Genomic DNA, 15,117 nt, shown 5'->3' with positions numbered 1-15,117 from the left:
CCTGAGCTTAGTCCTTTTCCTTAGACCCCTTTTCAGGGTACGAACTATTGGGCTTTCAACACCCTCTATAAGCTTTGCCAGTTTTTAAACTTTAACTACATTAATGAGGCATTTTCTATTACCTATACAATGTCTAATGATTTTTTTGAAAAATAGGCCTATAAAAATAAAGAAGAATTAGAATACTGAAAGCACTACTGGGAAAAGAAATCATACTTAATTAATGGATTGATCTCTATCTATCTCCTATTCAGGTAAATGAAGATACGTCCTTTCCAAAATCAATGAATGAGACAAATCATTCTCGGGTGACAGAATTTGTGTTGCTGGGACTCTCCAGTTCCAAGGAGCTACAGCCCGTCTTGTTTCTCATCTTCTCACTGCTCTACCTTGCAATTCTGCTGGGCAACTTTCTCATCATCCTCACCGTGACCTCGGATTCCCGCCTTCACACCCCCATGTACTTTCTGCTTGCAAACCTCTCTTTCATAGACATATGCGTTGCCTCTTTTGCTACCCCCAAAATGATTGCAGACTTACTGGTTGAGCGCAAGACTATTTCTTTTGATGCCTGTCTGGCCCAGATTTTTTTTGTTCACCTCTTCACTGGCAGTGAAATGGTTATCCTTGTATCCATGGCCTATGACCGCTATGTTGCCATCTGCAAGCCTCTGCATTACATGACCATCATGAGCCGCCGTGTTTGTATAATTCTTGTCCTTATCTCATGGTCTGTGGGCTTCATCCACACCACTAGCCAGTTGGCATTTACTGTTAACTTGCCTTTTTGTGGCCCTAATCAGGTTGACAGTTTTTTCTGTGACCTGCCTCTAGTGACCAAGCTAGCCTGTAGAGACACTTATGTGATCAGCTTACTAATAGTTGCAGACAGTGGCTTTCTTTCATTGAGCTCCTTTCTCCTCTTGGTGGTGTCCTACACTGTGATTCTTATTACAGTCAGGAGCCGCTCCTCTGCTAGCATGGCCAAGGCCCGCTCCACGCTGACTGCTCACATCACTGTGGTCACACTCTTTTTTGGACCCTGCATTTTTATCTATGTGTGGCCCTTCAGCAGTTACTCAGTTGACAAGGTGCTTGCTGTGTTCTACACCATCTTTACTCCTATCCTAAACCCTGTTATCTACACTCTGAGGAACAAAGAAGTGAAGGCAGCTATGTCCAAGCTGAAGAGTCGGTATCTGAAGCCTGGCCAGGTTTCTGTAGTGATAAGAAATGCTCTTTTCCTACAATCAAAGTAAACTTGAAGGAGTTTTAACCTTTTCTGAAATTTCTGTGATGTAAAAGTAAATCATTTTAACCTATAGAGCTGATTAATTTAAATTATAGTTTAATCATGATAATAAAACTATAATAAATTTTTATCAAATTTAATCATCTTTCTGTTGTGTTTTTAGTTCTTCATTGACTTTCTTTGACTCATATTTTAAAATTTGAAATGGTTTTTAAGTAAAGTGTTATTGGTTTTCAAGTCAACAATAAGATTTACTAAAATATAAATACTTTGAGCCTTGTATGGGTGAAACTTGAATTGTTCATATTTTAATCAATAGGGTGATTTTTGCTCTGTGTACAGAAGGGAGTACATTTTCTAAAACAGTTTTCTTTTTTAATTGGAACAACAGTGATGAGTAGCTACTGTCTTTCTGAGCTATGTTGTTGTCTTCTTTCTGTCATCATATACTTGTGAATACATCTGTATTACAGGTATTGGGGTCACTCATAGGATGGTTAATTCAGAGGATCCCTGCATCAAGTTCATTGTTCAGTAAAAAAGATTCCTTGCCTTTTGCTAATGGAATGCTCTATGTATAGAAGATAATTCAATTAAATGGAGCTATTTGTGAAAAATAAGGACATGATCAAGAAGGAGATGAGGAACATTGTTAATGGTTATTGTTCTAGAGGAAAGCCCCGCATTTTATAGAAGATCACATATAATGTTTGAAAAACAGATTCTAAGAGGCTACAGGGTGGTTTGCACTAAAGATGAGCTGTGTTCATCTTGGATATTTTTGGATAATAAGTAAAACTGAATGAATTAATAAGTAGATAAATAAGGAGGCCCTCTATTGTTAAAATTAGTATGCATAATTTTCATGAAAAACTAAAATTGGGCAGGAAAAGAGTATGGCTGAAATTTAATGAATTCACTGGAGTGTCTTTTGGTGTTTCTGTGCCCTGTAAAATAGGAAGCAATTGGTTTTGACAATTTGCACTGACCATGCCTCAATAACAAAGGTTTGAGCTACTCAACCATGTAATCTATAGGATAAACCAAATGACTGAACTAGGATGAAGAAAAATCTAACGTGAATGTTGAAGGAAGGAAGGAATCAATTTGAATTATGACTTTAATTAGTTGCAGACTTGTATTATAATTTATTCCAGCAACACTCTTGCAATAAAATTTTTTAAATTATATGATCAATCACCTTCTACAAGACTTAATGACAGAGTAGACTTATTCTAAGCACAAGGATATCTTAACAATGCAAAAGTTAGCAAATATTTTTTCTACATTCCACTATACCTTTTGCTTTGCCTGTTTTCAACATAGTGGACAGATCTGTGCAGGTCGCCAATGTTCTCCATCAAGGACTGTGGTTAACTTTACCAAATGCTTATCCTAAACCCAGTGAATTCTACTCATTACCCAGAAGCAGTCAAAACTGGGAAGGTTTACACCCTTATAGAAAACCCTGAATTAGTGGATATTGGCACATAGTGGGTCAATATTTCAGAGTCTTATGGGGGGCACACCTACATGGTTCATTAAAGAATATTCTAGGAACAGTGAATCTCAGTTCTGGTGGTAACCAGATGATTAAAAACTGTTTATAGGATTTCATCTTTTATATTGCACTTTATCAACACCCTCAGTTTCTATTATTTGGATGCTGTCCCCAATACACTATTTTCCCAAATCAAACACCTTCTCAAACACACTATCCCAGATGCAGTTCAAGACTATTTCAGGTGATTTTCTATTAGAGGAAACCTTTATAGAGCATTTGTTTTATAATTAAGGTTCACATTTTTATTTTTGCTACTTTTCAAAATTTTAATAGATGTTACTTTTATTATTATTTGTGTTATAGTATTTACAAATTTCCATTTCTACTTGTTTTCTTTGTCCTTTAATAAGTACTTTTATTCTTTTTTCCTTGTTCATGAGGATTTTCCAGATATTTTATTTATTTAGTTATATTTCTAGCATAAGACTATTGTGGTCACAGAACAAACTCTAATTTCTGGCAGTGTAAAATGTATACCTACAAGTCTATTATTCTTCTTTATCTATCCATGGGTGTTTGTATGAGGCTCAACATGAGTTAATACTGATGTCTCTGACTAATCTAGTACCATGTCTTTATTTTACATCCTTTCTTTTGTATCTGTAATTTTCCTGAAGAGCAGTGAAAAATTCTCCTACACTTTGTCGTCTATTTACGTATTTTTCTAATTGCAGCATTCATGAAAATAGCTTTACAGTGGTACACCTCCAACTGCACTAGAAACAAATTTGTCAACCTTTTCAAAATGTTAGTGTACACATAACCTTCACCTTTCCAATTAAATCAGAATTCTTCAGTTACATGGGGCAGCTGCTTCCTGCCACCCTCACATATTTCAGTGCAGTTATCTTTACAGCTTTATTGAGATAAAATTGACATAATTTTTTCATATTTGAGTTATGCAATGTGATGCTTCGATACAATACATATTGTAAAATGCTGACATAGCCAGGTTGATTGAGAATAGTTACCTTTGTGTGTGGCAAGAACTCTTAAGATCTATTTTTAAAGAGATTTTTAAGTGTGCCGTTATTAGCATGAGGTACTATTCTGTGTATTAGACTTCCAGAAGCAAAACCTTGCATTTTTGACCAACATTTCCTCATTTTACCCACCCTCTTACTCCTGGAAACCACTGTTCTGAACTCTGCTAATGTGACTCAAGTTTTAAAGATTCCATATATAGTTGAGTTCATGTGCTATATGTCTTTCTGTACCTGGTTTATTCTAACTTAGAATAATGTCTTTCAGTTTCATACATGTTGTCATAAGTGTCAAGACTTTCTTCTTCCTGATGACTGAATATTATTTCAATATATGTGTTCTTTACCTATTCATTCATTAATGAACACTTAGCTTGTTTCTGTATCTTGACTTTTGTGAATAATGCTGCAGTGAACATCAGGAGCTGACTTCCTTCCTTTCACTTGTAGCCAGAAGTTGATTGGAAGATCATCTGGTAGTTCTATTTTGAAATTCTTGATAAAGCTCCAGTTCAACATTGTTCTCCATTAGGTCTGTACCAATGTACATTCTCATCAATGGGTGTTTAAGGTTTCCATTCTCTCTATATCTATAACATTGCTATCTTTTGTCTTTTGATAGTAATTATTCTGACAATCAAGAGGTGATATTTCATTGTGGTTTTCTTTTGCATCTTCCTGATGGTTAGTGATATTGAACACATTTTTAAATATATTTAAGCCATTGTATATCTTCTCTTGAGAAATGTTTACTCCAGTCTTTTATCCACTTTTTAATCTCATTGATGATTTGTTATTGAGTTGAGTTCCTTATAAACTGCATATATAGGCTCCAATTTCATTTATTTGCATGTGTGTATCCAGTTTTCCTAATGTTACATATTGAAGAGATTGTCATTTTAACATTGTATGTTTTGGCACCTTTGTAGTAATTTAATTACATATAAAAATGTGGACAGAAACCTCTCAGAAGAGGATATACAATCAATCAACAAATATATGAAAAAAGGCTCATCATCTCTAGCAATTAGAGAAACACAAATCAAAACCACTCTTAAATATCATCTCACTCCAGTCAGAATGGCAGCTATTATGAAGACAAACAACAATAAGCATTGGTGAGGATGTGGGGGCGGGGGAAGTTACACTCATACATTGTTTGTGGGACTGCAAATTGTTGCAGCCAATATGGAAAGTAGTATGGAGATTCCTTGAAAATCTCGGAATGGAACCACCATTTGAACAAGCTATCCCTCTCCTTGGAGTATACCCAAAGGACTTTAAAGCAGCATACTACAGGAACACAACCGCATCAATGTTTATAGCAGCACAATTAACAATAGCTAAACTGTGGACCCAACCTAGATGCCCTTCAGTGGATGAATGGATAAAAAAAAGTGGCATATATACACTATGGAATTTTACTCAGCAATAAAAAAGGAGCATTTGCAGGTAAATGATAATGCTAAGTGAAGTTAGCCAATCCCCCCAAAAACAAATGCTGATTGTTTTCTCTGATATAAGGAGGCTGATCATAGTGGGCTAGGGAGGGGGAGCATGGGAGAAATAAAAGAATTCTAGATAGGGCAGAGGGGTGGGAGGTAAAGGAAGAGGGCAGGGGATTAGCAGGAATGATGGAATGTGATGAACAGCATTATCCAAAGTATATGTATGAAGACATGAATTGGGTGTCAACATACTTTATATACAAACAGAGATATAAAAATTGTGGTATGCATGTATAAGAAGAATCATAATGCAAAAAAAAGTACATTTATAAAATCATGAATTGGCATGAACATACTGTATATACAGAGATATGAAAAATTGTGCTCTATATGTGTATTAAAATTGTAATGCATTCTGCAGTAGTGTATTTTAAAAAATAAAATCAAATAAAAAGAGACCACTTTGGATGCATATATAATTTTACACTTAATAAAGCTTTTTTGATATGAAAAAATAATAAAAATGTGGATTTATTTATAGGCTTTCTGTTGTGTTTCTTTGATCGATGAGTCTGTTTTTATATTGATACCATGCTGTTTTGATAACCATGAATTTGTAGCATATTTTGAAATCAGGTAGTGTGAAGCTTCAACTTTCTTTTTGCTGGAGCTTGTTTTAGCCATACTGAATTGTTTGTTTTGTTTGGTTTGGTTTGACTTTTGGTATGACTTTTAGGATTTTTTTCTATTTCTGTAAAAACAAACATTGGGATTTTGATATTAATTGTACAGGATCTTAGATTGCTTTGGATAGTATGAATGATAGTATGATGAAATATCATTTCTTCTACTTCATGAACATGAGATGTCTTTCCACTTATTTGTGTATTTTTAAAAATCTCTCATCAACTTTTATAGTTTTAGTGTACAAATCTTTCTTGTCCTCGGTTAAATTTATTCATAAGTTTTTTATGAAGTTCACAAGTAAAACTGTTTTCTTCCTTTCTCTTTTGGATAATTCAATGTTGGTATATAAAATTATGATTGCTTTTTGCATGCTAATTTTTGTCTTATAAACTTACTGAATTTATTTATTAATTCTAACAATTGTTGGTAGATACTTTAGGACTCTTTATATAAGATCATTTTCAAATAGAAATGGCCTAACTTTTTCCTTTCTGATTTGGATTCATGTTATTTCTTTTTCTTGCCTAATTTCTCTAAGTATTTCAGTATTATGTTGAATAAAAGTGATGAGGATGGGCACTCTTGTCATGCTCCTGATCTTAAAAGAAAATTTTTTCACTTTTCACCATTGAATATGTTAACTTTTTGTTTGTGAAATGTGCCCTTTTTTGTGTGCTAATATGCTGAGAACTTTTTGAATATTTGTTTTATCACAAGAAGATATTTGATTCCATCAGTTTGGTGGGCATTGTTAATGTGAACACAGATGGGTAAAACTCCTTCTAGTCCCTTGGCAGAACAGGCTGTTAGTAGAACTGCAAAGAAGTGGGAAAGGAGTAGTTCTCCTAAGTTGCTGGGGCTCTTTCAAGTCCACAACAAGGACTGTAACCACTAGGACTGCAACAAGTGCATGGGTATCTCCTCAAAGTGACCTTTCTCAAACTTGGATTTACCAGGATTTCAGAAAATTCTACTTCATCCCAAACCCCAAAAGAAAGCTCTTTATTGAAAATTTTTATTTATTTTATTTTATTTTTATTTATTTGTTTGTTTGTTTACTTATTTATTTATTTGTGAATGGCTGCTAAATGTTTGTTTCTGTGAGGAGATGTGGGCTGGGGATCTTTTATTAAGATATTTTGATGACATCACCAGTGACAGACATTTTTAACAATTAGATTTGATTGTCATATTTTGCATCCCAGCTGAGAAGCCCTGATATTCTGCTTGGTGTTTTACTTGTTTGTATGTTTGTTAGTTTGATTAAGTTCACCATTCAATTTGGATATTTGTGATGTATTTGTCCATGGGCTTTCACATGCATGGAGTCATCTATCTACTAACTTTGTATCATACAGAATGCTATGGGATACCTTTAGTTTTAAAAATTCTAGATAAAAAAAATGAATAGGGTCAAAATCTCTAATACTTTCCCATATTTACTCCCATAAAAAGCAAATATTGGACGTTTACCATGGTTGCTTTAGATCTTCAAAAATATATGTCATATTGTTGATACTGTGGTCATACCTATCATCAATTCTTGACATTTTATGTTAGCTCCTCCTCTTTTTTTTTTTTTAAGAGTGAGAGAGGGAGAGACAGAGAGAGAGAGAGAATTTTTTTTAATATTTATTTATTTTTTTTTTAGTTATCGGCAGCGGACACAACATCTCTGTTTGTATGTGGTGCTGAGGATCGAACCCGGGCCGCACGCATGCCAGGCGAGCGCGCCACCACTTGAGCCACATCCCCAGCCCCTCCTCCTCTTATATTACTTTTAATTTATTTTTATTACTCAGATAGTGTTCAAATTTTATTTTATAGAAGTATATCCATACTTGATTGTTACTAAAAAATTTGGGTATTTTTCAATTTATTTCATTCTTCAACATTGTTTTTAAAAATTTCAAAGTGTTCACACATGAAATCTAATATTAATTAATTATTAATTGCAATCATTGTGGAAGATTTTATTGCAGTGAATATTGTAAGTTGTTTGAAAACTCCAACATAGATTGTTCCTATTATCTCTTCTTTTGTTCAAGAAAATGTTGTAATGAACACACTTGCATTTGTTTCCTTGTGTATATGAACCTTATTAGAGAATATACAAAGAGTTAAATTTGCCAAGGAAAAAGAATCCAATCTTTACTTTCTTTATAGTTGATTAATTACAAGTCGTAGTTGAACTTCCAGACTGAGAAACACAGAACATAAAAAATATTTTAAAAAATATACTTGACAAAACTGTTGATGTTGCTAAGGCAATAGAATATTTGTATTGGAAAATAAATGAGAATATCTTAAAATATTTGAAAGGCCATCATGTTGAAGGAGTAGATTTTTGTTCTATTAAACTACAAATGACAAAACCAGTTGAGCACTTTAACAATAGATTTTACTGGTGTGAAATCGTAATTGGAGGAAACCACTATGGGGCTTGATGATCACTCACAGGATTGGATAACTGTTTAATGACACAAAATTTAGGGCTCAGAAATTCTTTACACACTGAGTTGTAGTGGATTCAACTAATATTTTGCTATCAGATTTACCAACTAGTTGGTAAAAGATATTTTTAACCCTGAAAAAAATTATCTGTAATTATTCCCTCTGCAGGGAATTTCTCATTTCTCCAATAAAATTCATTTCCTGGCATCATGTAAGGCTTTACATCACATTGACTTTGTGTATTGCAATGGTTGTTTACATCAAAGAGGAACTCAGTCCTCACTGGCAGGATATGAAAGATTACTGTAGCACACCTTAGTGCAGGGGACCAAATTAAAATGCATCAGGTCAAGAGCATACAGAAAATTCATTCATTATAGAAATTCCCTAGTGAATGGAAGTTTGGAAGAGTTAGAGATATAAGGATTAGGAGATTTACTAGATTGTATAATTGTATAAGTGTTCACTTATACTTTGAACGTATAGCATTTATTCTGAATACAAAAGTAATTAAGGAAGTTAAATTTACATCAGAATTTGGTCAAGAGGAGATCACTGGAAACTCCATCTGGAAAAGGTAAAGTTCTGTTTTCTACTTCTCTGTCTATAGGAGTCTTCTACTGCACTGGGCGAGGAGTAACCCTGATGGGATGCACTTAGAATCTGAGAAAACTGTGTTACAACTGTACTCTCTACCTGTTAGTGCTTTCTATTCAGTGGGTGTTTAGGCACTTGCTAAACTTTTTATCTATTACTAAATTCTGGTAGAATGAAGACAGGGAATGATGTTCTAAGTCTAGTAAGATCAGGGGGATGAGTTTTATTGCCATTTGCTTCTAGTCTTCCAGGAAAACAAGTTTTATAACTTATGGACAAAAACAATTGTTTATACTTATATTTTTATTGTCTATTATCATATTTTGAGGTTGATGATAATGTAAGATTATTTTGCTATATATCAAACTTCATCTTTACCAAGAAATGAAAAATTCTCTTAAGATGTTTTTTGAAATCTGAAAACACTCCATGTTTGATGCACTTTGACAGTGTCTTAATAATTAGGTAACCAAGAAGCTGCTAGATATTCTGTGGAGAGTCTAAGAAAATCTGACTGAATTCTGATTTCTAAATGTTCTCATGTGTAGCTGCCTTTTAATTTCAAAGTTTAGAAATGAAAATATATTTTGGGATAATCTATACTTATTTCCTATGCTAGCAACTGGATTACTAATATTCTTTTTTTCTTAGTATGAATTATAAACCATTATTCTTAAGAAGAAAATGAAATAAATTAATCTGATCTATAACATTTATATTAATAGATAGGAAATCAATGTGGAGAGAATTTTTTGTTATTTCTTTCATTTTGATGACCAAAATATAAAAACCTTATTTTAAATTACTTATTAGAATGATAGATATTGTAAGAAATTAGGAAAAGTTTTTCAGAGATAAGATAATCTACATAATAGAATAATAAATTATAATACCACTTTGTCTGTTATCAAATAAACACTCAGAATATTTTGTCTCTCTCTTTCAGCTTTTCCCCAAACCACCCCACCAATCCACTCCCCTATGCACACGTGTATCAACACTCAACTACAATACATTGACCCCAAATCTCCAAATAGCTTCTAATCCATTGTTGTTTTTCCGTTTGTCTTTTGCTGAGGACAATGATGCTCCAGAGAGCTGAAGGGATATACTTGTGTTCAGTGCCTTTTACTCTATCCAGAGGATTCCAAAGAGTTGTTCTCTTGGCAGTGTGGAGAGTATGAGGCATGGACAAGGAGAAACCTGTGTCTTCCTGGCTTTTTACTCAGAAGAGAAAATAGAGAGTCATTCATCTCTCACTTTTTTCTTACTCTACTCAAGTTTTGTATTCATACAGTCTATTAGCTGTTGTCCAAACACCTGACACTAAAAAGTGATTAAGGCCTGCATTTCTTTGATAAACCAGGATAAATTTCCCTGTTTGATTTTACATATTTTTCCATCACTTTACATATAATTGATTTGCTATTTGAAATTTTATCTTCAAAATCCAGAGGAAAACTTCACGCCAACCCCAATTCTCTTCCATCTTTCAGATTCCTGGGAACTCTGGTTCTTCCTTAGATCACTGCATCCAGCCCTGTCACAGCTCCTTGAACACAGCTCATCCTGAGACCCAAAGCCTGTATATATTTCCCTCTTCAAAATTAAGTATTTTCTTGCTTATATCTTCAGGGTTATATCAATGTCTTTCCTGGCACCCTGTGCACAGGAATTAAATTCTTTACAAGTTGTATGACCATGGAATAAAAAATTTTTGGATACCATCCCTTTTTCTTGGATAAGTGGAAGCATTTTGTCAGTATCTCTACAAGGGCCAATGTATCAGTACTGGTGATTAGTTCGTCACAAATGCAATGGATGGGGAGGGAAGGTGAAATGGTGGGATTAGCCAGGTGAGAAAGTTTCTGAAGTCTCTAACTTTGAACTGGTAGATTTTCATGGGATCCACAATTAAACACATCCCTACTTTACTTGACCCACCAGAAATACCACTTTAGAGATACAGATAGGTGGGAGATGGTGATTTTATAGGACTCAAGTATACTTGAAACCTGAGAGTAACTTAGGAAATCCTGAAGGATTTTATTAATTCTCTCTAAATTATTAGAAGAAATGAAACAAACTTTATGTTACCTGATCTAATAATGGGGAATTGAGTCTTCTGTAAGTCAGACAACATCATCTTTGAGAAAGTATAATTATCAGAAACAAAGTACTTATTCTGAGGTGAAATAGAACATTGAGAGTGTTTGCATATATTTTCTATTACCTGTGATAAGATATTTCATCTATATAATTTTCTAGGAAACACTTTTTGTGTCTCTTTAAGGGCAACCATAGTCTCAATTTTATGCCTGCAGACAATGTGCTTTGAAAGGTTAAAGGAGTTGCTCAATTCCATGCATCTGCTTGATAACACAGCTTCAATTTTAACCCATAATATTTTCCCATTAGATTTATAATTCACTGTGGCACAGTGTTTTTATTGGGTATAGAAGGACTGTTGTTATTACTAAGTAGGAAATCTATTCTTGTTTTATCTAGTAAGGACCATGCTGGTCAGGAAGTAAGGACAAAAAGGCTCATCACCTGTTCCAAAAGAACACAGTTAACATCTATGGACAGTGTTCAGGGTGACAGTTTAAACTCTAATTGTTTTAAAAGCAGCATGCAGCACAGAACTCTGAGAAAAGGTGATGCTTAAGTTCTCACATAGTGAATTAATGTCAAAAGAATTAACTTATATAGTTTGGTTGCCCAACATCTCATCTTCATTTTAAACTTTAAAACACAAAAGCCTTGATTTAAGATATCTGTCCACATTGACCAACCCTGCCAGTGGCAAAAGGGGGAAGATGTTTACATAAATTTTTATCATTAATGATATCAGATATTACTTGGAGGAAAAAGAGGCACTTGGCTTTCTTCTTATCACACTCATAGGTATTTAGCATCAGGGGGAAAACTTCAAGAATGGAAATTTTTTTAGTAAACAAATCTCAACTATTAAACACTTAAATAATATTTCTATTACTACCAAGTTGTGGAAGGAGAGCTTCTGAAGAAACCAATTCCCAAACAATCATATTAAGGAGATAAGAGATCTTCATGTGTTATAGCAGCTATTCTTTTTCTTTTCTTTTTTTTTTAAAGAGAGAGAGAGAGAGGGAGGGAGGGAGGGAGGGAGAGAGAGAAAGAGAAAGAGAATTTTTTAATATTTATATTTTAGTTTTTGGTGGACACAGCATCTTTATTTTACTTTTTTTATGTGTTGCTGAGGATCGAACCCAGCGCCGCACGCATGCCAGGCAAGGGCGCTACCGCTTGAGCCATATCCCCAGCCTATAGCAGCTGTTCTTTAGAACCCATGAGAGAGCGGCAACAATAACTACTCTCCTTGGTGTATCCTAAAAAAGCAAAGGTAAGTGTCAGTCACATCAAGAAGGTCATTACCAGCACCCCAAAAGTTCCTGAGCCTCTCTGTCTCCTTCATTTAGCTGTGAAGAATAACCACTAACTTCTGGTATCATGAATTTATCTTGCTTATTTAAATGATATGATTTTGAATTTATACTTTTGGTTTTAATGTAATGTGAAAAATGTTAATTTTATAAAGTTGTATTTGCCTTTGGTAGAACTCACAATTTTTATAGAGTTCTTATTTGATGGTATGAAAAAAAATGATAGGTTTTTGTCTTTGTAGATTAAAGGTTGGGATTCTGTGATGGCAAACAACCAGTCTGAAGTCATTTTCATTCATCAATTCACTGATTGAACTTCTTCAATTTTATAATTCAATGAATCAGTTGGTTGGAGTTCTCTTCTAACTGCCAGACCACCATCCTCTTTTTCCTGAAGAGTTTTGGATTTTTATCTTATTCTGGATCTATTCATTTTATTTTGAGTGCTTCAGTGCTATTTGCTGTGAGAGGCCTGCAAACACAATGTATACATTTGAATAAAAAATGGAATTCTTATTGACTGAGGCAAAATTAGGATGGTGTATCTATGCTCAATTCACCAATCAGTCTCTATTTGTCTCCTGCTCCTGTAGGTAGATATAAGCTTTTCCAATGAAAATGAATCATTCTCGGGTGACAGAATTTGTGTTGCTGGGACTCTCCAGTTCCAAGGAGCTACAGCCCGTCTTGTTTCTCATCTTCTCATTGCTCTACCTTGCAATTCTGCTGGGCAACTTTCTCATCATCCTCACCGTGACCTCGGATTCCCGCCTTCACACCCCCATGTACTTTCTGCTTGCAAACCTCTCTTTCATAGACATATGCGTTGCCTCTTTTGCTACCCCCAAAATGATTGCAGACTTACTGGTTGAGCGCAAGACTATTTCTTTTGAAGCCTGCCTGACTCAGATTTTCTGTGTTCATCTCTTTGCTGGCGGTGAAATGGTTATTCTTGTATCCATGGCCTATGACCGCTATGTTGCCATCTGCAAGCCTCTGCATTACATGACCATCATGAGCCGCCGTGTTTGTATAATTCTTGTCCTCATTCCATGGTTTGTGGGCTTCATCCACACCACTAGCCAGTTGGCATTTACTGTTAACTTGCCTTTTTGTGGCCCTAATCAGGTTGACAGTTTTTTCTGTGACCTGCCTCTAGTGACCAAGCTAGCCTGTAGAGACACTTATGTGATCAGCTTACTAATAGTTGCAGACAGTGGCTTTCTTTCATTGAGCTCCTTTCTCCTCTTGGTGGTGTCCTACACTGTGATTCTTATTACAGTCAGGAGCCGCTCCTCTGCTAGCATGACCAAGGCCCGCTCCACGCTGACTGCTCACATCACTGTGGTCATACTCTTTTTTGGACCCTGCATTTTTATCTATGTGTGGCCCTTCAGTGGTTACTCAGTTGACAAGGTGCTTGCTGTGTTCTATACCATCTTTACTCCTATCCTAAACCCTGTTATCTACACTCTGAGGAACAAAGAAATGAAAGCAGCTATGTCCAAGCTGAAGAGTCGGTATCTGAATCCTGGCCAGGTTTCTGTAGTGATAAGAAATGCTCTTTTCCTACAGTCAAAGTAAACTCACAGGATTGTCCACATTTTAGATTTGTCTTTGGACATTTCTAAATGTAATTACTGTAATATTAAAGCAAATAATTTTGACTGGTCTAAAAGATTTACTTGAATTAAACTATGATAATAAAAAGTGATAAAATCAGCCTTAGCCATTTAATTACTTTTTAAATTTTGTGTATTTTCTCTTTTGCTTTATATTTCCTTTTTTCCTTGATTATGTAAAAACTTTGAATGATTAATAATGACCTTTTCTCCCTCTGAAAGAAGTGCCACTTTGATGTTAACTTTGTATTAATCATAGGCATATATCTCTAGATCACAAAGATTATACCTATTTACATGTATAATATGATATAAAATATTTTATTTTCCTTGATAAGAACACATTTCACACTGCTCTATGTAGGTTATGGGTCATGAAGACAATTCTGTTTGGTGTTGGTGATATGTTGAAATGACATGAATAACTAGCAGAAACCATTTTATTCAACACTTTTGCAAGTCTTTACTCAGTGTGTCTACTAAATAATCATGGTTCATGGAAAACCAGTCACTGAACAAATTTACTCAGAAGAATTTTGTATTTTGTTATGTTAATTTCTGTCTACTACTGATAAAATAATTTTGGGGAGGGGTACCAAGGATTGAACTCAGGTGCACTTGATCACTGAGCCACATCTCCAGCCCTATTTTGTATTTTATTTAGAAACAGGGTCTCACTGAGGTGCTTAGTGCCTCACTTTTGCTAAGGCTGGCTTTGAAAAACACAATCCTCCTGCCTCAGCCGCCCAACTGCTGGGATTACAGGCGTGTGCCACCATACCTGGCTATCGTTTGTATTGTTAAGCAGTCATCTTGGAGTAGTTTCCCCTGTTCCTGCTCTCAATCATTATGCACACACTTACATGCACACAGTAACCCATTGTGTCCCATTATCCCAGCTGTGCAACACCTATATGAAGCTAAATTATGCAACAAATAAACACATCACTGTGGCAACTTCGAAACAATATTTGAATATTTATTATGTTCACAGAATTGAAAATTTTGGATTTAATGGGTTAAAATTTCACCTTTTACATGTCAAACATTGTTCTTGGGTTTACCATACTAAACCAAATACCTTA

General features: G+C 34.8%; 2 protein-coding genes across 2 annotated transcripts; both read left to right on the top strand.

The window, feature by feature from the left end:
- Nucleotides 1–248: 248 nt before the first annotated feature.
- On the top strand, nt 249–1,259 carry LOC143393890 (olfactory receptor 4K15). Its single transcript, XM_076848385.2, has one exon. The coding sequence runs from the start codon at nt 285–287 to the stop codon at nt 1,257–1,259; it is 975 nt and encodes a 324-aa protein (XP_076704500.2). The 5' UTR covers nt 249–284.
- An 11,763-nt stretch (nt 1,260–13,022) lies between these two features.
- On the top strand, nt 13,023–13,994 carry LOC143393889 (olfactory receptor 4K15-like). Its single transcript, XM_076848384.2, has one exon. The coding sequence runs from the start codon at nt 13,023–13,025 to the stop codon at nt 13,992–13,994; it is 972 nt and encodes a 323-aa protein (XP_076704499.2).
- Nucleotides 13,995–15,117: the final 1,123 nt, after the last annotated feature.

The sequence above is a fragment of the Callospermophilus lateralis genome, chromosome 3 (genome assembly GCF_048772815.1).
Source record: "Callospermophilus lateralis isolate mCalLat2 chromosome 3, mCalLat2.hap1, whole genome shotgun sequence".
Classification (NCBI taxonomy): Eukaryota; Metazoa; Chordata; class Mammalia; order Rodentia; family Sciuridae; genus Callospermophilus; species Callospermophilus lateralis.
Note: the sequence above shows the minus strand (reverse complement) of the source record. Positions and strands in the feature narration are given on the sequence as shown.

Coding starts and splice junctions, on each gene's coding strand:
- LOC143393890 (XM_076848385.2), top strand. CDS start 285: ATGAATGAGACAAATCATTCTCGGGTGACAGAATTTGTGTTGCTGGGA.
- LOC143393889 (XM_076848384.2), top strand. CDS start 13,023: ATGAAAATGAATCATTCTCGGGTGACAGAATTTGTGTTGCTGGGACTC.